Raw genomic sequence first — 24460 nt, 5'->3', positions numbered from 1 at the left:
TACAAAAACAAAGGTTCCACTGTATTTGTGAAAATTTTTAAACTTCTTTTTAACTGGTAAAAATATGAACTTTAAGTCAAATTTCTTAATTCCTGAACTTTATTTTTTTCAGTTATTTGTATTATAGGTGTCAAAAATTTGAAGAGAATCCCTTCAATCATAAGGTAGAATAAAGCATTTACTTTATTATGGGGCCTTTTGGGGTCAGTGGGCCCCCTAAGTATTCCTACTAAAAGTTCATTTACGGAAATTCCTTAAGATGATATGCATATCCAAGTGTAAGGAGAATTTCTTGTGGTGTTTTCTTTAGATGAGGGTTAAGAAGTGGCTAACACTGATCTCAGTCATTTCAGGCTAAGAATAATAAGTCGGCCAATTGAATTACCAGGTCGAACTGGGCGGCAGTGATGACATCGCGAATAAGTGAGGCAGATCGGAGTAGGCGACTGGGAGATACGTCATCGATTAGAGTGACGTCACAAGTGGTGGTAATGTCACGGCTTGAGACGCCACCGGCGCAGGAATACACGTAGATGGACCCCGTGACATCATTAAAGGGGCTGACGCTGCAGCGTCACTCCAATACAAAGCGACGGCAGACACCAGCGGAGCAACATAAGATGGCCGACTGCTCCCATCCGCGGAGACGAGGCCGGGAGGAGGGGGGAGGGGGTGGCCTGGCTGGACCAGGAAGGGGGGGGGGGGGGGGGGGGGGGGGTGGGGGGGGGGGGGGGGGGGGGGGGGGGGGGGGGTTGCAAGCCTCCACAAAATGCGCTAGTAACCCCCCAAGGACGGGGTACCCCCCTAGCCCAAGCATCTTCCAAATCGCCACCATTTTGGACGCCTCCGACTCTGGAAAAGAAGAGAATGATGAAAAAAACTCACCCTTCTGGGAACCGAAAAAGCTCCCGAGGAAGAGGGGGCTACGTTACAAAAAAATACCCTGGAGACCTCCCGATACTTCCATCAACGAATCAATGGAAGAAAAGGAAGGAGATGCAGGGACAACGCTCCTATGGGGGGTTGACTACTGCGGAAGGCGAAACATCGGGAATAGGAGCAAAGCCCTCCCAAGTAGGGAGAGTAGAGACTCTCTGATGTTCCCTCTTACCATAAAACTTCCTCCACTGCTCCTTAGGCCATCCCTGGCATTTTGTACAAGGATTCATAATCGTACAAAAATTCAAACGACACCTACTGCATGTAATGTGAAGGTCTGTCTCTGATGAAGCCCAAAAAAACGAGAACACGGGAACCCAGGAACTCCCGGGGCACATACGCTGACATTGAGAAGGAGCAGAAGAAGTCATAATACCAGGTAAAAACACACACACACACTAAGGAAATGAAACGGGCAAAGAACTGGGAAAAGGCCAAGAGAGGAAAAAACCCAACTCTCGTCCAGGCGGTTAAGAAAAGACAGACGTAGGAGAACGGCGTTTGGCCACTCTTCACCCGATCTTCACATGAGTTGCCAGATATCACAAGATTCCCTGCTTTCATCTGCTTTTTAACCGGATCAAGCTAGGCACTAGAAATTATCCTATTGTTAAGACCAAGGGTTTGTTCGCGTATGAACAAATATAAATTAGGCTAAGATTAGGTTAGTACTACATTTCAATTCGTTAGGCTATGCGATCTCTTACAATCTGAATTGTTCTATTTATTTCAAATTGACTAGGAATAGCATTCATCATTCTTACAACAATCAACAAAGTTAAAGTTAACAAGAAAGTCAGCTCCAACAATAGCCATATATAACATGAGCATTGCAGCTTATATATTACCTGCCACTAGTTAATTATTTTGTTACGAAACTTCAATGACCAGGCCAGCTTATGCCAAAGTAATGTCCATATTAAAGATGAAGGTCTGTATTCTCGTAGGAACAAATACAACTATACTGTACTAGATATACATATTGGTAAATTCTTTGAACAAAAAAATGTGGCATTCTAATAATATTGTAAATTTATGGGTTGCCACAGTAGTACCTGTGACCTAGCATGAAATTCTTAAAAGTAAAAGTATCTTATACAAAATAAATATTTCTACTCAAAATACAAAGTAACAAATCAAAGACCCAAAGGTGAATCAATAGTTTGTGATAATATCCCCTCTCCCATATGCACTAATAAGATATTCTCATTATCAATATACTGATACCTTGGGTTGTTAACATTATGTATTGTATACATCTACAAGAGTTGTCAACATTATGTATTGTGTACATCTACAAAGTACAGTACAGGTATACTATTATGAAACTATATTTGAGTAATGTACTTTTGTGAAATGAATACATGGAGCCATGCTCCAAAAAAACTTCGTATTAATTCTCACTAAAAGTTGTCAGAAATATCTTGGCCAAATTCATAACCATTCTATAAAATTGCAAAGCAATTTCAAGTTCCCATAATCACAATCTTCTAAAACCTACTACTGATAATTTTTAGGTACATAACTACAATCCTTGATACAATACTTTACCTTAGGAACAATTCTGAATCGTGGGTCTAATAGGTGAGATGGGTCTAATAGTTGAGATGCTGGGCGTATCCTTAATTTGGGCATTTTACTATCTGAGGTGCTTTCAGCACTCTCTCTAAGGATTGACTGAATAGAGTTCTGAAGTGAAGAACCATCATCAATAAATGCAGGCTCTTCATTAGTACTTGATTTTGCTGCCTGAGGAGATGCAGCTACTTCCTTAGTATCAGTATCAACATCTTCACATATAACGAGTGTATCTGAATCACTGTCATCCTCATGCAAATCTATTTCATCATGTTTTTCTGACTGTTCAGTTGCCTTTTTTATATCTTGCTTTTCCTTTTCCACTTTGTCTTTTTCTGCCTTTTCTTTTGAATCTTTATCTAACTGTGCACTTAATTTACGAATAGTGTCCTGAAGGGAGCCACTTCCTACTATAATATGGTCTTCATCGAAAGTGCTTGCATCCAAGGCACTTACTGTGGAATCAGAATCTGATTCCACAGAGTTTTCCTCACTGATAGGAGGTTTCTTGTTTGACAGATTTTTTTGTTCCTCAATCACTGGAAACAGAGCTGATTCACTTTCTTTGGTCTCCTCTTTACTGTTCTCTGGCCCACTGGTTATTTTTTGCTTATCATCACTTGGGATCACTACATCTTCCTTCTGGTCAGGTAGTTCTGATATTGACTCACATGCTTCCTTGGCTATACTAATTTTTTCTCCTAAATTTTCCACTTTTCCACATGTATCATTACCCTTATTGACCTTTACTTTATCCCCCAGATCAGTGTTTCTCTTGAGGATATCACCCTTAGCTGGTACTGTAGATCCAGCAACAGAAGACCCTGACTCATCAACATCAGTTTCATCCAGCTTTTGACAAATAGTTTCTAGCAAAGACATCCTTTTGTGCACTTGTTGAGCAGACGTTGAAATATGAATATTATGTGATATTCGGTCCACTAGCTGCTTTGCTTTAGCTTCAGCTTCTTCTTCTTCTTCTCTTTTATCTTCACCAACAAACACTTCTAAATCAGGGCCTTTTTTTCCTTTCTTCTTTTTCTTTCCTTTGTACCTAGAACGTGGTACCACTACACTCTCTCCTTCTGTGGACTTCCTCATTTCTGAATGTAATACAATAGACCTAGACATATTAGCTTTGTGGATGTCAGCCTTGCCTCCATGACGTTGCTGCACGTGCTGTTCAGCAGCTTGTAAGCTAATACGCACAAACATGCATATTTTGCATACATGTATATATAACCATCCATCTTCTTGTATCATATTTAAAACTGAAAATTTTGGAGACTGGGTCATGTGATTACTCTTGTGATGCTCCTCAAGTAATGATCTCTTATAAGTTTTATAGCCACAAAGGTCGCACACATAGCGATATTCACCAGTATGACTAGAAACATGATTGTAGAATTCTTCTTTCACTTCCGACATATAGTTACAAAGACGACAATGAAAAGCATTCTCAGCTGCCTTAGGAACATGCTCAAGGTAATGATAAATCAAATCAAAACGGCTATTAGAGAAGTAGTCACAGTTTCTACATGTTATACTTTCTTCAAATGTCATAGCATTTGGAATCCAAGTTAATGACAAAGCAGGTGTAGGTTCACCATCAGAAAATTGCACTTTGACTGGTGGTCCTACATGCTCTCTGATAACAGGTCCAAAGTCTTCTTTCTTGAATTCACAAGGTAATTCACGTTCAATGTGAAAGTTAACAAGATGGTTAGCAATGTGACGACCTACATAATCACACATATCGCACTGAAACAAATCAATTACTCCTCCATCATCCCACTCAGTGACCTCTGCTACCCGAGGTTCAACCAGAGAACCTCGAGTGACCCTTCTGCATTCTGGTGGGATAACTGGAGTGCCAACTTTTGCTCTTTTACCCTTTTTAGATACCACAGAATCAGGAGTCTTGAGTTCTCGTCCTTCACTGGAAACCTGTGAAGCATCATCCATGAAGCTACTAGAACTCATTCTACCAATGCTTGCCGTATCATCACCATCATCATCTCCTTCAAAATCTGCCTTACTATAATCAGATCCACAAACTTCCACATTATCCTGTTTTGAATCTAGCACCGACTCACATCCCTTTTTCAATGAATCCACTTCAGTATGAATACCCTTGTCATGATCACCCTTAACAACTGCATTATCATCCTTGAGGTTGTAATCAGTTTCTGGTAATCCTTTTACTGCACTTTGAACTTTAGTATCATCTAATTTTTGTGGAGCAACACTAGTGATGCTACACTGAAATGCATTTAAATTTTTCAGATCAAGATTCTCTCCCTCTTTATTTGGAAACCTGCAACAAGACTTGGGCATATTGCAAGGCTTTTCATTGTTAGGTGAAGTAGAGCATGAACATGCAACTGTACTTGATTCCTTTTCCTTGTTCATTAAATTACAGCTTGAACTCACCAGTTCTCCACAAGCTTCTTTATTTGCCAAACCTGGCATATCTACTGCCTTCAGATTTGAAGGCTTACTTTGTTCTCCATCCTCTTCTTTTTTTTTTTTAAGTATCTGGTCAGTAGGTTCTGCTGTGCATGGACCTTGGGGTTTGAGATCTTCAACAGCTTTATTTTCTCTTTGTGAATTCAGGCTTTCTCTCCTTTCTTTATCCATTTCATCACGTTGAGAAGTTTGATCAACTTTTTCAGACAATTCTAACTCCTGCTTAGTTGCAATGGTAAGCAAGTTTTCTTCATTCTTTTTGCTGTTTGCGTCCTTTTCCTCCTTTTCGAACCCAATCTTGTTTCCTCTACACTTCAGCACTTCTGTTGCAGGATCACAAATTTTTGGTACACTAATATCTTTAGACTTTTCTTCTATCGTGTTATATTGAAAAGCTTGTGTTGCAGTATCACAGTTCTCCCCTGATACCGTCTCTTCAGACGACTTTGACTTATTATCATTTTTTGTCTCTGCATCAATTTCTGACATGTCTGATTTGGTTTTTTCTAAGGATTCACCTCCAGCTTCAGACTCTGACCTTTTCAGTATATCCAATGGTTCCTTCTCAGATTTTGTATTTTTATTTCCCAAAACATCTTTGGGAACTTCCTTTGATTGTGGGTCATCAGTTAAAGACTTGTCCAGGGACTCTACAAGCTGGGACACTGTTTTAGTAAGGATCTCCTCCTCAGTTTCTTTTTCAAATGACATTTTTCCATCAAACTCACCTGTTTGTTTATTTCCTACCAACTTTTTCTCTTTATTTCCCACTTCTAATGTATCATTATTATCAGACTCTTTAGACACCTTTGAATCTATGTTTGGCTTAATTCCCACAGAAGTGATACTATCAACAGCCGACCTACTCGCTGCACTCTCTTCAACAAGTTCGGCAACAGATGAAACTGAATTATCATTACTTTGCTGAAGTCCATGAGGAGGACTTAAAACATTAGCCAGAACCGAAGCATTTGGTAAGGCATTGCATATGGTAGGTTCAACCTCCAACAGACTTGGTGTCAAAAGTGTTAAATCTGGTATCTCATCAGCCATTGTATTATCAAACAAATCTAAATCAGATTCAGACACCTTAGAATTATCATCTTCATGAGAATGCTCATTATTTATGGCTTCACTTTCAATACGCTGCTTCTTGGCACAAGACGATCTAACAGGACTCGACAGACGTCTTTTAGCTTCTGATGATTTGTCAGGATTTTCATCAATGTCTTGGGAACTTTCACTACACTGCTTCAAAACTGCTGCACTCCATAACTTAAGGGACAACTTGGACATTGTACGTTTTGCCTTCTTCCAGTTCCTTTGAAAATTTACAGAAGAAAAACATTTCCTTTTTTTACCTCTCCTGATAGTTGGAGTCCAGTACTTAAGATCATTCCTTTGTTCTTCCAAAACAAGAGGTATAATGCCTCTGCTTGATCCAGGAGGCCTATTTTTAAGCTTTGACTCCTTGCTTTCAATTTTCTTTTTCACTACAGCTTTTCTTCTCGTGTCAACTTTTTTCTTCACACCTGTTTTCTTACCTATTATCTCAATGTCTTTGAATAGCACATCCTCTTCACTTTTTTCTATTTTAATTTCAATTGGAGTATCTTTTGCATCTTCCTGGACAGGAAGTGTTTCAACAACTTTCCTCTTTACCCCTCTCTTTTTTCCTTTATCATCTTCAAACAAGGTGATGATAAATTTCTGTGGAACAGGTATTGTTACCTTAAGTTTATTTTGCAAAGGAATCAGTTCCTCTAATTCTCCTTGTGTGTGTCTAGTCAACTTTATGCCTACACCACTTTGTAAATCTAAGTCATCAATGAAAATTTCAGAGCTAACTTTTGCAAGGACTTTCTTTCTTTTTGGCTTCTTTGGAGATGATTTTTTAATCCTTTCCTTTTTTGGTTTAGCTGGTTTAAAAGCTTTCTTGGCTTCTTTCACTTTCTTTGGAGCTCCCCTACCTCTTCCTTTTTTAGGTAGTAACTGCTGTTGCTTCTTATTAACACCTTTACATTTATCAGGAAGGCATTGTTCTGATGGTTCATCTGAAACAACAGAACTCATCTCTGACAATGTATCATCATCATCATCATCATCATCATCATCATCATCTGAATGAATAGATTCATCAATAACCATGGCTTCATCATCAGAATCAGAATCTTCACTTGAGTAAATGTCCTTTTTATCACTACCACGGGATTTGGGTTTTACTTCTACCTCTGACTCTGAATCAGATTCAATTATCATTTTCTTTCCCCTTCTAACCTGCTTAGTTCTGTCTGTAGGAGTATCAGAATCAGATGAGTCAGATTCTGGAGGCTTGCTACTCTTTTTCTCACTCTTTTTGACTTCCTTTAAAGTTTTGGGTGCAACAGTTTTATCACCTGACTTTTTATCTCTTGGTTTAACAGAACTTTCCTCAGGAACTTTTAAAGTTTTAGGTTCATCTTTTTTTATCTTTGGAATTTTGAAGCTCTTAGAACCTGCCAAAGAACCTACTTTCACACCACAAAGAGAGGAATATGAACCACTCTTTACAGTATCTTTATCTTCCTTAGCTTTGGGAATAGTTTTTTCATCATGAAGGAGTTCTTTCTTCTCTGCCTCTGGCTTTTGTATTAAATTTGGTTTTGGAGCTGGTGGTGTTGGTACATGTGGTGGTGGCTCCTTAGGCCGTGGTTTATAAAATGGATTTGCATTTCCTCTCGGTCTCTCAGGCAATCCTAAACGAGCTTCTCTATCACGATTCAGTTGTTCATAAGTATTTTTAGCTTGACGCAATATACCAACTGTGCATATCTTGAGAGCAATTGGTGACCCATGCAAAAGGTATCCATTCATTTTTTCAAGAGCTTCACGAGCACTAGCATGACTAGGAAAGTGAACATAAGCTGAGCCCTTACAATTGTAATTATTATCAAGTTCAATAGAAATATCTCGCAATATGTACTCTTCAAAGAATCGATATATGTGGTGCGAGTTGACAAAATGGGGTAGACCACACATCATTAGGCAGGTAAAGGACTGACCAATTAATGAACCACTTGCAGAATGTGCAGGATTACTTTCACCTACATCCCAACTCATAGCCACTCCTGATGACTGTGCGTGAGGCATAGGTATTCCTGATGATGGTGTATGAGGCAAGGGTACTGGTGGGTGATAACCAGAAGGCATATTCTGAGAACCTGAAGACCATGCATTACCAGGTCTGTCATTTCTTGGGACAAAACGAGGATCTCTGTGCTGTGGACCAAGGATATTTGAATAAGGTCCTGGCTCCCGTCGAGGATCTCTCATTCCAACCATGGATCCATATGGTCCAATATCAGGACGAGCTTCCCTTCCGAGTGGAATTGATGTACTTGCAAATTTTCCATGTTCTTGCCATAGATCTCTATTAGAACCTCCAAAATCTTGTCTAGGATCTCTTGTTAGAGGTGAATGGTCTTGCCTTGGATCCCTTAGTTCTCTAGGGTCCCTAGGATCTCTACCCAAAGCAGAATGCTCATGCCTGCTCAACTGTCCAATTTCTTTTCTTGGATCTCTTATACGGGACTCAGAGGGACCAGTGCTTTTCCTGGGATCCCTGTTTTCTCTACTTAAACCTTCATTTGTACTTGCCATTGATGCATCTGGCCTTTTTTCTTTTGGTGCACCACTGTACTTGACTAAATCCTGTCTTGGGCCCCTAACAGCTTGTGATGTAGTGCCCATACTAGAAGAGAGACGTGGGTCTCTAGCACGAGACTCGGTATCTTTTATTGATAGAGAATCTGAGGGCATTAACCTAGGATCTCTAACTAAAGGTTGTGAATCTTGTTGCTGTTTCCGAGGGTCTCGTGAAATCTGGCTTCCTGTGTCTGAACATTCACTTTTATCTTCAGGCAATAGTGTATCCAACAGAGATACTGGGGACTGTGATGGGAGAATAGATTCTGCCCTTTTAGAAGAAAAGTCTTTGTTTGCAGTTGCACTGTGCGGTGGAGACTTAATTTCGCTACTAGTCTGTCTCTTTAACTTGTACTTTTCCATCTGCGACATGGCAACTCCCCTCTGACCTGGTCTAATAAATTCACCAGCACCTTGAGCAATTTTAGATCTAATATGATCCAGTCTACTAGGAATATCTTTTTTGTTTACCCTGTCAATATTTTCTGCCATTTTTGGAGGAGGTGACTTTGGTAATGGAGGTAATGGAGGCTGTGGTGGCTTTGGTGACTCTGGTAATGGAGGCGGGGGCATGGCTGGTAATGGTGGTGGTGGTGGATGAGCCTTTGGTAATGGAGGTTGTCGAGGTAATGGGGGATGTGTTGAAGGTAAAGATGGTGAGCGTGAATGTGATGATGAAGACACAGCATGATAAGAATGTTGTTGCTGGACAGATGACTGATGAGGACGAAACTGTTGACAACGCATGTCAACATCTCCAGAATTTCCTCGACTAATACGAGGATCAACTGGTCTCTGAGCCCGATGATCTTGATCCCAAACACTGCTACGTATCCCAACTTGTGGAGCTGAACTTGGTGATGTCATGGAGGACTGTCTCTGAGGTAGGGGTATTTGGGAAATATTAGGCACTCTGGCATCAATATCTCTAGCTCCATGATGAGAACCATGACTTCTGTGGGGAAAAACTTGAGGTATCTGTCTTAAATCTACATCTCTATTACCAGACATCACAGCTGCAGATGCACTGTTACTAGAAGGTGGATGATGACGTGACGTTGCTTCACTATCAACGGTTTTCCATACTTCCTCTGGATCATATGGTTCATCATCTTTGGCAGCTGCAGCTGGTCCAACAAAATCTTCATAACGATAAGAAGGGCCTGGTCCTGTTCCTGATTTTGATTTTTCATTAGACTGAATCTGTGCTAAAGCTTTCTTAATGGCTTCTAAATCAACACCCTTTTCTTGTAAGTTCTGAAGTGGAATAGTTTTAACTGGTGTTGCTTCCTCTGAATCCAAAACAGGGCTGAAACATGCCTCCTGATCTGGAGACTGAGGAGTATCTGTTGGTGAACTTGGAGGAGACATGGGACTATCCAATGGTGGTTGTGGTGGTGGAGGACCTCTATTTCCAGTGAAATGAGAAGGCTGGGGAGTACTTGTAAATGAGCTACCCACTCTCTTACTCCTTTCATGATCTACATAACCTGAAGAATTTTGTGTGTGTGTCTTTTTCATAGCTGATGGCAGAAAACTTCTCCCAGATGTCTCTTCAAGGGAATGACTCCTATGTTTATTAAACTGAGTTTCCTTTTGTCTTTCTTCAACAATTTCTGGTGTTGAGTTATTGCTATCTTTCCTTATGATACCTCTTGCCTTAACATCATCCCTCCAACTACTTCGATGTTCCACTCTCGACTCCTTAACAGATCCAGAGGACCGATCATCAGTTTTACTGGGCTTGGAAGAATCACTTCCAATACCAAATATTCTCTGCAATTTTTCACGAGAGCTATCAAATAACTCTTTATTAGCCTGACTTGGTGCTGAGGGGGGCATTGGAAGATCTAACAAGCTATTCCTTTTTGAAGAGTGTCCTCCCTCATCATGCTTTGAAATTTCTGAATAACCTTGGTGGCGGACTTTATGTGACTGTTCATTTTCAGGAGGTCTGACATTCCTGAAACTTTCATGGCTCTTTTCCCTGTCTCTATTTGAAAATGAATTACCACTGTCCCTGCTTCGGTCATTTTCACTGGGATTTCGTTTCCTTGGATCACTTACATCACTTTTACTTCTTTCCAAGTAACTTCTTGGGTCAGTTAACTTGGGCTTTTCCTGTTCTCTGCGATTTTCACTATACCTTTTGCCATCCCCAGGTTTACCAGGCATGTCCTTTTTTTCTAATATCACAACATCACTCTCACCATCTGTTGTCTCTTTTGATGGTTGTCTGTCACCTATCCAAGGCCTTGAAGTTTTTGAAGAACTCTGAAAGTTCTTAGTATTTGAAGAAACCCTATTGCTAGCTCCATGACCTGGTCCACTACTGTGTCCAGGGGCAGTAGCATGGCCCAAACCACTTCCATGACCATATAGACTTTTTTGACTTGAGACAGTTTCATGTTTGAACGTTGCCTGTTTTGGGACACTAGAATTTCCTGACATAGCTGCATGACTTGAGTCAGATGGTCGCTGAACTACAGGACTTCCTTGAGAATGAGCTGGTCCTGCTACAGTGAAGCGACTTTGTGAAGTTCCTGGTGTTGATAAACCTTTTTCACTTTTTTGCTCACTGCCTGACCCAGGTTTCTGAAAAAAGAAATATATATATATATACAGTATATATAAACCAGATTTCTAAATAACAAATAGAAGTACAGTTCACCTGATTAAATTATGGAACTTACTCATTTGTGTAATGAAATCCTGAAGGTCTTGGTAAATTCATGTTGGCTACATCTGATTTTAGTACTCTATACAGCACCACAAAAAATCTTATTAAGCAAACTGTGACAAATATGAAAACTTAAGTTCAGATTTAGAAATATGAACAAAAGACTACTTTTATCAAAATAATCTTTATTAATGTTATGTATCAGAAACAATTTTATAAAATCAATAAAAAAATAAATTATATTGAAGCTAAGAGGTTTACCTACGAGTGCTAACTATGAATATAATATAGCTAATTATAATTTACACTTATGTAAATAAAGTTTTAAATATTAAACATTTAAAGTCCACTATGTAGAAAAAAATAATTTAATTTGCTTACTCTTGTCCCCAATGCAAAGGACAGTAAGAAAACAGTCTTAAGACTATGCAGAATGAGAGAAACAACCTCAGATGGTCAAGCAAAATTGTTCAGACCCTCAAGGAAATCGTTACCATGGGAGAGGTCTAAGCCCTCAAACTGTAAGACCTAGTTAGGGCTGAGTGGTAGTCTATAACAGACAAGAGCCTGTCTCTGTGAAGGTGGACAAGAAACTCATGTGATTACTAAAAATAGATCCAAACTAATATAGTACAGTGGTCCCCCCGTATTTGCAGGGGAGTGTACCAGACCTCCCCGTGAATAGTTAGAACCTGCGAATGTTTGGAACCCCTATAAAAACGCTAAAAACAGCCTATTTTGTTAGTTAAAACTCAAGAAAAACCCACAAAAATTTTCATACTTGGTTTTTTTAGGAGTTTTATCACAAAAAGTGCATTTTATGGAAACTTCTCATAGAAAAATACCGCGAAGGTGCAAATTTTCCGCAAATAATGCGGGGAAACGTTCCTGATAGAAATCTGTGAATGTGAGTCCGCGAATCTGGAGAACTCAAATACGGGGGGTCCACTGTATAGCCCTTTGACCACACCAAAGGAGGAGTACATCTCTCGGCACCTTAACAAGTTAGCCTAACAAAGTGGGATACCACTCAGGATATAGCCAACAAGGAGCCACAAGAGTTATCCGAGACTTAGATGACCAGCACTCAGTTGATCACAGACAGACAGATCAGGAATGAAGGTGAAAAAGATGGACATTAAGGGTTCCCCAGGTACTGATAGGTGTCTTCCAACACAACCCAGGGGTCAGGCAAGCAAGCAGAACACCAGCGGGTTCCTGTTTAACTAAGTGGTAATCGGAGCATCACCAGGATTCCCAAAACATTAACAGCTTTCTCACTGCATTACTTGTGCACCTGCCTCACCAATCTTCAGAGGGTAAAGAGACTGGCCCAAACCTTGCTTGTTTATATGACTCCATTGTATGTTGTCAGTAGCAACACTACCAAGTACCTCTTCAATCATTTCCAGAATGCCCACACCACTGCGACCATCTTGAGCACACTGATGTACAGGTGCGAATCCTCAAGTCTACATGCCTGAAAAGAATTGAGTATTATAGGTGTACACCAAACCCTCCTTTAATGCATCTGAGAACCAAACCTCTCCAACAGGGATGAGTTAACCGGAACTTCCATGAGGAAATTCTTATAGGGTTGACACAGGATGACCAGTGCTTTTTCAAGCACCACTGAAACAGACAAATGTTGACACCCCCTAGAAGCATGAATTTCTCTATAGATGACAGGTAACCAAGAGACACTACCAGGTTGAGCCAATTGATCCTTTTAAGACAGGAACAGCACTGATACCTCTGAGTCTGTTGATCCCAGTATCTGTCCTCATCAACAAACCAGGACACTTTGTTCATTCATTGGATAGGAGACGGGGCTTCTCAAGTTTATCCCAGAATGTTACACAAATGGAGAATTCAGTCCCACTTCAAATCATAGATAAATTGCATTTCAGAAGTTGCCAGGATCTACCAGTCATCAACATATAATAATAGCTGGATCAGAAGAATAAGGGGCCAAACCAACACCAGCAAGAGCTGACAATCCAAGGCAAAGTGCTTTGAACAAATAAATGCTCTACTGCAGATGAAGCAGAAGTACCTCAGAGTTCCCCAATGTAAATAAGCAGCCAAGATGTTATACTGTATTTCATATACATAATTCTCAGTATAGGTTTGCTTATGTATCAATTTCACCTTCAATAACTTTACAAAACATCATGCTGCTTTTTTAATCCACAGACTGTGCTATTACTGATATTACCCAGAATGGTTCTAAAGAAATTATAGCCCCCCACACTTGCTGGCTTTTTATGAAGGAAGCATAATTTTTAAAAATAAAAACAGTGGAAACTGAGATTTAAAAAGTAACTTCTAAATTTTATGATGATGAAACACTTTGTGCATACGAAATTTTGAAGCATGGTAAACCTAAGCACACACTCTCACCTCAAGGATTGAAAGAAATACTGTACGAAACAAAACAAAAATATTGTGAAAAATAGTGTACTGTATTATAGTATACACACTGTAGCAGACAGCAGCAACAGATATTCAATGATAGGCTTAGTGTAGCCTACATTGATGAATATCTTCAGTTACATTTATCAGCTGTAATGAAATTTTATTATAGATATATAATGTTTCAAATATGACAAATTTTTAATCAATTTGTATTTTTCACAACTACAGATCTAAATCTTTAGGTAGAGGTAAAACCTCTCAGTGCTAGATGGATCTGCTTAAAATTAGAACAAAGGTTAGTGACAGCCAATGGGGAGAGAATACGCAGAATTTGACCTCTCTTCTCTCTCTTGTACCGTGTGATGCACCAATCATCTCTTAACTGTCTTTCTTGCAAGACAAGCAGTGCTCTATCTCGCTTAAAAGCCACTTTATTACACATTTATTGCCCTATCTACACCTTAGCATTTTTTTTGTGTGATTCTGTGTTATATTTGTGTTAGTCAGTGTCATTTGCACTAGAGATGCAAATGCTCAATTCATCTAAGGTTTTCCCTGAGTAGTTACTCTGGGGTAGGTAACAATCCTTGCTTTCGTTATTTAGTCTTTTAATACTGATCCTAAACCGACTTGTATCAGATGCAGACCTAACAATTGCAATGTAAGTAACCTTTGTTCTGAGTGTCGTGATTGGTCACCTGAGCAATGGAAGCATTTTAGCAAGAAGAAATACAAGAGGAAATTGCTGTTCTGTTTTGAGAAGGCTTCTCGATTCCAATGGCAGCCAATACTGTCATTGCTTCTTGTTCCTTCTCTCCTTTACCAGATTTGCCTCTTATTGCATCTACTTTTCAGAAAGATTTTACTCCTTCCCATTCACTCTCAGTTTCCGATTCACATCCTCCTCGTTCCGTTTTCTTTGTTTTGCCGTTGTCCCACCTTTACAGAGAACAACCCATTGGCCCACTAATCCGGAAATCGCCCTGACCAAAGTAATAAAAGCAGGTAATGGAAGATCACTCTTACTTGGTCTCACTCAGGTATTGTCTCACTCACTCGTCTCGCCACTCGCGCAACTCAAGTCTCCAGTATGTGGCCCCTGCACTTGCCCTTTGTCATGCCCTTAGCCTCGTGTTGCCCTGGACCATTGCCGACCGAATTTGGACGAAGTCCCCCGCTCCATTGGCACCCTTGAGAAGCAGGATCCTACAATTAACGTTAAGGTAAAGTGCGGGTCTTGTGGCAGTCCCTTGTATCTTCTACTGTATTTCTCTGTTTTTTTCTTGTATGGGCTTGTGCGATTGTTCAATGTTACTCTGTGTCATTCCTTACATCTGTGCTTCCCTGTTTGATAAGCTATCTGATTTCAGAGCTGTGGTTCCCTTGAATGTGGTGTAATAATGCTTACTGCTTTGACTGCTCTCTTGATGTTAGCAAATGCTAAGAGAATTTACTGAGGGAGATAATGTAAGTTTGTCTGTATTTACATCCTCGACTTCAATACATTAACATTCTGAGTAGTAATTCATGCATTCCTTGCCCACTGAGGAAATTCTGAGAATGTAAGTTTTACATTAAGCATTTCTGAGTATTGGTGGCATCACCCCACGTCCTACCCTTTGTGTGTTGCACGTGTTTATAACACATTCTGTTACAGATATCTGCCACATCCATGTTTCTTGTGTGAGATGGACCTCTCATTCCTTGCAAGAAGCCCTGGCTTACGTATATCCACGCTGTAATCCCCACACATTTTGGCCCCTCGAAGACGGACATACCACTTCTATCACATCCTTGTCCAACATCTTATGCACTTCTTCACGAAGAGCCAAGAACTTCAGAGAATCTCGAGGATATGCCTTCCTGAGCTGAGAATAGAAGGAAGTCCAGTGGAAGAGAACACAAAGGGACACCCTTCAAAAGATTCTGGTCGTCCAACCACCAACGAAGGTCTTCTCTCACTTCCAGAGACAGAGGAACCATTAATAGGGGGTGAGTCCCCCGCCGGAGACCAGAATTCTCCAAGTCTCCAATGCAGAGACCGAAGATGAAGACGCCAATGAGGGACCAGCTTCTCCAAGGAAGACGACACTCCTAGAAGAACCTGCCAATGATGAGCTGACTTATGTGATTCCGACAGGAAGTTGTGCACCACCACCCGCAACTTCTCCAATCTCTGATACGACAGGAAAACTTTTGCCATTGTCGTATCGATGACCATGCCCAGGTAAAGAATCCTTTGACTGGGTACAAGGTTTGACTTTTCCTGGTTGACTACTATGGCCAGTTCCACAGACCGAAGTAGACAATCCCTGTAAAGCAGCAGCTGTTTTCTGGAAACTGCCTAGACTAACCAATCGTCGAGGTACATTCAGCATAAGGATCCCCTGAGCATGGGCCCAACTTGACATAAGAGAGAAGACCCTTGTGAACACTTGAGGGGCTGTCGTCAGCCCGAAGCACAAGACTGAACTCGAAGACCTTTTCCCAAAGAGAAAAGCGAAGGAACTTCCTGGACGTCAGATAAACAGGGATTTGGAAGTGTGCGTCCCTTAAGTCTATTGACAGCATGAAGTTGCCTTCCCTCACGACTGCCAACACAGAACACGGGGTCTCCATCTTGAACCGTGTCTTCCTGATGAAGTGATTCATGGTGGATTAGTCGATCACAGGCCTCCATCCTCCTGACGCCTTGGGCACCAAGAACATGTGACTGTAAAACCCCGGAGACGGACGCACCACTTCCTCTATTGCATCGTTGTCCAGCATTTTCTGCACTTCCTCACGAAGAGCCAAGAACTTCAGAGAATCTGCAGGATATGCCTTCCTGAGCTGAGGCTTGTCCGCAGATGAGGAGAGAAGTAGAATGGCAGTAGGTACCCCACCCGAAGGACATCTACCACCCACTTCTCTGCCCCATAATTCTGCCACTTGGCCCAATGGCCAGCCAGGCATCCCCCCAACCGTGGCACAGGAGAGGGAGAGGCGCCTAACCTACTGACGGGCCCCTTTACCTCTGCCCCTTGGGCCCCTTCTTGGCTTAAAGGAACGAGAGCAAAAGGAACATTGATCCTCTGACTTAGGTGAGTTGAACGGGAAGGCACTGCCAAACTCTAATTCCTTGACGGCCTACCAGGCAACGATCTTCTTGACTGCTGCTGGACAGCAGGAGGAGGAGGAGGAGGAGGGTAGGAGGAGGAGGGAGGAGGAGGAGGAGGAGGCGGAGGAGGAGGAGGAGCGGAGGAGGAGGAGGGTAGGGAGGAGGAGGATGAGACTCTGACTTAGACACGGCCTGGTGCACCAGTCTGTCTTTGGTGTCAGCCCGGCACCGGTCTATCGCATTCTTGAGCTCGGTCCGAGGAAACAAATATTGGGACTCCAACAGATCTCCGTTCCTCAATGTCAGCATGGACTCCATGTCAACTGATCTCTCCATCCTAGACATAGCTGTATCTCTTCTAATCAGGAGGAGGTTAGCCCATAAATTAACGCTGAAGTGAGCCATATACGAAAACGCCTTGCCTCCGGACTGCAACAGACTGGCAAGTGAGGATGCACTCACCATCCCTTCTGGGGACCTGTCAGAAGCTATCTTGGCAATGACCACAGACCAGAAGTCCAGCCAAGAAACCATCTGCAACATGGAGGCTGCTGTAGATTCCAATGCTGAGGCATCTTAAGGAGCCACTGACCTCACCTGCTCCAAAGTCAATCCCACCTTCAGGCGAATGACGTCTGGGTTAAAATGGCGCGACATAATAAATGCAGAGTTCGTAGCATAGTACTTTCTGTGTCTTGTGAGAGGCGAGGGTAGTAGCTTGGCAGAGCCCCTAGAGTGAAGCAAACTGTCCCGGTCTGAAATATAGGCGCTAACTTTTTGCAAGACCGATTGGATGTGCCCTGACAAGGGAAGCTGAAGAGATGATTTGGGATCCTGCATGGCACCACCAAGGCTTCCAAGGAAGAAGGAGTCCTACTTTTCAAATTGTTGAACCCACGAATGAGATCAACAACTTCCGAAAAGGAAGACAAAAACTATTGCGTGTCTCCCTCCTGCTCCAGCAATGGAGAACGACGATGAGAAGGATGTGTAGGCCCTCTAAGGCACCTTCCCCATTAAAATTAATGGAAGGATCTGCAGACAAACAGCCTGAAGTACCAACTAACCTGTCTGGGCTGGGTCCATGCGTCAGCTCCCGAGACGAACCCACTATAACCCTAGGAACATCACTACGTACTCCTCCAACAGATGACTTATTAACCCTTAAACGCCGAAGCGGTATTTTAAAAATCGTCTCCCGTATGCCGGCGGCGTTCGTGAGTGAGCGCCGAAGCGGAAAATTATTTTTTTTTTAAATCACAGCATGCTTAGTTTTCAAGATTAAGAGTTCATTTTTGGCTCCTTTTTTTGTCATTGCCTGAAGTTTAGTATGCAACCATCAGAAATGATAAAAATCTCATTATCATACATAAATATTGGGATATATGACAGCGCAAAAAAAAAAAAAATTCACATATAATTGTATACAAATTGCGCTGTGAGCAAAACGGTTAAAGCTAACAAGTTCATTTTTTTCGTTGTATTGTACACTAAATTGCGATCATTTTGGTATATAACACATTGTAAAACAATCAAGGCAACACAGAAAATATTATCACAAAATGATGCATGAATTCGTAACAAGAGGATGTAAAAAAAAAAAAAAAAAAAAAAAAAAAAAAAAAAAAAAAAAAAAAAAAAAGGTTTTCAAAAATTCACCATAAATCGAAATATAGTGCTAGAGACTTCCCATTTATTGCAAAATGAAGGTAATTGATTGAATATTACTAGACTGTAAGTGTTGTAGCTTACAATTGCAGTTTTCGACCATTTCGGTCGAGTTAAAGTTGACCGAAGGACAAATTTTTTCTATATTGTTATTTATATGAAAATATTTCAAAACTGATAAAAGCTACAAACATGGGTTGTTTTTCATTGGATTCTACATGAAATTGCGCACATTTTCATATATAAAACTTTATGTAACGTCTTAATTTACAATGGTGCATACATTACGACAATCGGACGAAAAAATTTATGATTTTTTCGGAAGAGTTACTGCATGGACGTAAGGGAAAAGTTTATTTCATAAATTCACCATAAATTGAAATATTGTGCGAGACTTCCAATTTGTTGCAAAATAAAGGTAAATGATTGAATATTACTAGAATGTAATAGTTTTAGCTTACAATTGCGTTTTTTGACCATTTCGGTTGAGGCAAAATTGACCGAATGTTGAAATTTTGGCTCTTATCGATATTCATATGAAAATATTTCAAAACTGATAAAAGCTACAACCATGGGTTGTTTTTTGTTGTATTCTACATGAAATTGCGCACATCTTCATATATAAACTTTATGCAACGGCTAATTTAAAATGGTGCAAATATTACGACAATCGGACGAAAAAATTTCTGATTTTTTTCGGAAGAGTTACCGTGTGGACGTAAGGAAAGTTTTTTTCATAAATTCACCATAAATTGAAATATTGTGCTAGAGACTTCCAATTTGTTGCAAAATGAAGGTAAATGATTGAATTTTACTAGAATATAAGAGTTTTAGCTTACAATTATGTTTTTCGACCATTTCGGTAGAATTAAATTTGACCAAAGGTTGAAATTTTTACACTTATCGTTATTTACATAAAATATTTCAAAACAGATAAAAGCAACAACCATGAGTATTTTTTAGTTGTATTCTACATGAAATTGCGCACATTTTCATATAATACTCCATGTAACAGCTAATTTAAAATGGTGCAAAAATTATGTCAAAGTGACGAAATAATTTCTGAGATGTGTCGCTGATGGTTTTTAGTGCGAGAAGAAAGAAATTCGTGCTTGCACGCCTGGGTAACGATTGTAAACAAAACAACACCTTGATCCGTGAGGTCCCAGCATCCCCCAAGATGCGTGATTCAAAAGTTTTTGCCTGGTAGGCCTATAAGTATTTTTCCGCGAATTTTTAAAAAAAACTTTTTTATATCGACGTACCATACATCCAATCGGCAGCCAACAGACAATTTATATAGACGTTTAATATGTCCAATCGGCGTTAAAGGGTTAAGCACCCCACAGACAATTTTAGTCGACGTATAATACGTCCAATAGGCGTTTCAGGGATAGTTGACATTATGCTACCAAGGTCCACAGGGCACTAATCTGGGCTCAAGAGTCTGAGACTGCTTGTGCTTCAATAATGAGCAGTTCACTTCACCATAGACACGTTGCTAAGCATTTATTTTTATTTATAATAATTTATATACATGGACCCCCCTTATTTGCGTTCTCTGGATTTGCGGACTCACACATTCGCGGAAAATTCGTGCATTCACAGTATTTTTCTATCAGAAATATCCACAAATTCCTGTTTTTTTTTCTATCAATTTCATCATAAAATGCACTTTTTGTGATAAAACTATTAAAAATCCCAAGTATGAACATTTTTTGTGGTTTTTCTTGAGTTGTAACTAACAAAATAGGCTGTTATTAGCATTTTTATAGGGGTTCCAAATATTCGCGGATTCTAACTATTCAGGGGGGGTCTGGTACACATCCACTGCGAATATGGGGGGGACCACTGTACTCATACAATTATATTATACAGTATATAACCTAATATTTATATAAAAATGTGATGGTCAAAGTAATGACATTTTATAGCAAAATAATGTAGAAAAATAGATAGAATCAATATATAACTATGAAACTTTGGGAATGAGTTGCCACGACAACAAAGTACTCAATGGGAGGTTCACTAAACTTTTTTCAAAATTTTTCAAAATTGAATCTTTTACCAACAAAACAAGACCAGAATGACTGATATAGCATAAAAATTGTAGAAGCTACAGCCATTTAAAAAAATATTTTGCTGTGTAATTCTTGCTCACTTACCAAGTAAAAATATGACTTTAGTAGGTGTGTTTTTTTTGACAGTGTGCATACATTTCCAAGGGCTTAGAAACAAAGTTATATATATCACTGTATGGCTAAAGAATTGTAGAATACAATGAAAGAAACATGAAAACTGAAAGTGTAATAACCTTGGTGCTAGAGATCTTTTTGTAAGACATAACAAAATTTTTCGTGTTTGGCTATATTTACCTGATACGCAATGACATTTCCCAATGTCTTTTTAGACTTTTGATGACGATATGACAAAGTTCAAAAATATTTCCAAAAACAGGAGACTAGAATGAGAGACAGTGTAAAAAATAAGGACGCCAGAGCTGTCTAAATAAATAATTTTGCGCTCTGAAAATTACAGCTAAAAAACGGGCTGGCGGAGAGGGGTGAGAGGTTAAATATGAGTTGGCAGCAAAAGGTTGGTAATTTTACCACAAAAAGTGCATTTTATGGAGAAACTGATTGATTTAAAAAAAAAAGTAATTTGTGGATATTTCTTTTGGAAAAATACGGCAAATAAGCAAAGTTTCCGCAAATCTGTGAATGCGTGAGTCCGCGAATTTGGGGGTCCACTGTATTGGTCTGTCCCGTCTGCCGGTCAGTCAACTACTGCAGCCAAAGTATCTTGAGTCCTAAACCACAAAATTGTTTGTGTGCACGCTCTGATTTGAAGTAGCGTTTTTTATCCTCAGCTACTGGTGGTGAGTGACTGTGGTGTGACCAAGAAAATAGACCCAGTAGCCACTTCCTAGAAACTCTTTGTCGTGTCGACTAATTGTGGCTCGTCTGTGGCCTTCCATTTAAACACATATTCAATATGATATTGTTAAGATACAATTAAGTTTTATACATACTTACCTGGCAGATATATACTTAGCTATGGACGACGGAGTCTATAGCTAAGTATATATCTGCCGGGTAAGTTGCATGTATAAAAATATTTTTTAGTGGTTGGCCACTTAGTCAGCAAACCATTTTCCAATAAAAGTGTCTCGTTTGTGAGCAGACTAAGGGTAAAGTAAGATATATTTAAAATTATATTACTGTAAAGTTTTTTATGACAAAGGATGTACCATATTAAAATATTTGATAATTATTTTAATTTAATTTTCCAGTTTGCTTTTACTGAAAAATAAAGTGAAAGTAATTATAATGGTTTATCATAAAAAATCTTTACAATAATATCATTTCAAATACATCTTGCACTAACCTTACAGAGAGAGAGAGAGAGAGAGAGAGAGAGAGAGAGAGAGAGAGAGAGAGAGAGACTCGTATACCTATCATGCTCAGTATGGGGTCCAACCTGGAATAAGTATATATGCTATAAATCATTTCTATCTTAAAAATTGGTATTTAGTCACAAACAAAATATAAAAAAATACAGTAGTAATTACTGAATAGAGTGTTGCTCTAAAAATTCCCAGTGGAAGTGAATACTGTGTAATGTGTTCCACAAAAATCTGGACCACAGAATTGAGGCGTTCGGAGGCAAAGGAGCAACGTTACCAAATCAACGATTTTAAGTTAGTCCTATAAAATTATAGAGAAATCCATTTTCTATGATTTCCACATACTGACCAAGCAATATAAACCCTTAAACCCATTGAACAGAGGGGTGGTAGTCCACAGGTTTTCACACGTATTTCTTGGTTTCATGTTCTCCCTCTGGGAAGTAAGAGGCAAACATGGCCATGGTGCACAAGCCAATGAGCAGCTCCCTTTCATTCAGCCATGTTTATAGTTTGGCGCTCACCAACCACAGCCCGCGCAGCGCACCAGCACGGTAGTAATAAATGATCGACACCCGCATGGAGGAACAATGTTATTTCTCTTCTATTTTTGCCATTATTTTGGTGGTTTTACATTGTGAAAATGTCATCTAGTGATACTGAAGCAAAGTATGAAGTCCCTATGATTACAAGGGTGTAAGTGTTTATAGTAATTATTTGACAAAAATCTATGAACCATTTACATTGGGAACCAAGGAAAAAATACTGTAAATGTGTGGTATGTTAAAACTGCCAATCTATAAAAACTATAAAATTTTATTTTTGGGTTTACAATGAAATGGCTTGTAGTGTATTTAGGGTGAACAAAGAATTTTTTAAAAATGGTAAAAAAATTTGGATTTTCCTATTTTCTTAACTGTTTTGCATATTGGGGTATGAAAATTTTGATGTGTTATGATTTTTTTTCCAACATTATTGTTTCTTAATTTTTTTTTAAAATATGGCTAGGCAAGACAAGTAAAATACATATAAACATGGATGTAGTAAGTCAAGAGAAATGTCTGGTATCGATAGTTCAACTTTGAACACATTTTACTCAAAATCAGGTTTTGGCGATGTCGCCCCTTTACCTCCGGAAGCCTCAATTTTGTAAAGACACGAGAAAATGTTCTAATATATAGTAGGATTTCAGTAATCCCTATAATTTAGTATTAATGAAAACCTCCTGATTGCATAACTTAAATGAAATATTCCACTTACCAAAGATTCTGCCTTTTGCATTTTGTCCTTAATACTTAAGAGTACAGCTTCCATTTTCTGAAGCATCTCCATTTTGGGCCTGTAGTATGAAACACAAAATAATATTTATTTCTACCTACATGTATATGCAATTTTACTTGTTTATATATAATGTATAAGTTACTTATAAAAAGCAATAATTTATTATGAAATATATAAATAAATAAAACAATAAAGAAAACTGTAATTCTTTAATATAAGTTTTATATAAGTAACTTACCAAGTAGTAACTTCATAGCTATTAGTTTCTAACTTTTAAGAGTTTAAATTTTAAATTTGCGGTAGAGTTTCTATCATTTCGGCGTAGGTAATTGACCATGCCCACTTTCGTGGTAGAATAAGTACAACACAGCTCTAGAGTTCAATTCGTTTCTGCCAATCAATGACTGATCATTGGCTGTTTGAACAACTGGATTTTTTTTTTTACCAGATGGATGTAGCTCATGCCACCTTGGTTAAGTATTCTTTGGTTATCTAAGATTGATTTTACCTGGTTGTGACTTCTTATTGTCTGACTCTAGTTCCTCTAGTCCCCATATTTGCACAAAGGGCTGCAATACCAGGCTTACACAAGTCAAATATGACTCGCATTCCATTGTTGTCCCTGTAAAGGGTAAATTTCTTCTAATCTTACCTGCAAAGAATGTAGGGACTGGGATCAGGGGAAGTGGAGGAATTTGACTAATTACTCGGACAAGCTGGAGAAATATAGAGAAAGACAGCTGTTAGAGCAAAAGCTAGGGGTTCTTCTAAGCAAATGTTCTTTTATACCTGCTCCTTCTACGCCTGTGATTGTCTTTTCCCCTATCAACAGCCCTCTGACATTTCCAACAACTCCATTACCTAGCTCCCAACTTTCCGATCCCACTGCCACAGCCAGTCTGGAAACCAAGATGGATTATAAGTTTAGTCCTTTAGTAAATACTGTAATACTGTAGCCCAATTAGGATTTCAGGAAGAGGTCACATGGACATAATGTGAGCCAGTGATCACAGTGCAACCGCAGTGTCAGGGGAGGAGGCGACTACCGGTACCACCGACACTCCCAGATGAAGGTCCCTCTCAAACCCCTAAATCTGGGAGGAGGTAAACTGGAGGTCCTAGGGAGGTTGGTAGGGTTTGCCCACAGTTATCTGCTCTCTCAGCCAAGCCTGTAGTACATGGACCCCAGGACTCTGTGGACTGCTACTGGAAAGGCATCCAACTTAGAGTAGGATAG

The 24460-nt window shown here is 39.6% G+C and overlaps 1 protein-coding gene across 3 annotated transcripts in view; it reads right to left on the bottom strand.

Annotated features, from left to right (window-relative positions):
* LOC135224588 (uncharacterized) overlaps window positions 1–24460 on the bottom strand; it is a 368063-nt gene that overhangs the window by 256817 nt on the left and 86786 nt on the right. For all 3 annotated transcript variants that reach the window (XM_064263722.1, XM_064263723.1, XM_064263724.1), the window contains exons 5-6: window positions 23203–23281; window positions 2491–11265 (exon numbers count right to left, since the gene is read on the bottom strand). In XM_064263722.1, the coding sequence (XP_064119792.1) occupies window positions 2491–11265; window positions 23203–23281 (8854 nt within the window). The remainder of the gene's footprint in view (window positions 1–2490; window positions 11266–23202; window positions 23282–24460) is intronic.

The sequence above is a fragment of the Macrobrachium nipponense genome, chromosome 12 (assembly GCF_015104395.2).
Source record: "Macrobrachium nipponense isolate FS-2020 chromosome 12, ASM1510439v2, whole genome shotgun sequence".
Taxonomy (NCBI): domain Eukaryota; kingdom Metazoa; phylum Arthropoda; class Malacostraca; order Decapoda; family Palaemonidae; genus Macrobrachium; species Macrobrachium nipponense.
This window is presented reverse-complemented; position numbering and strand designations above follow the sequence as displayed.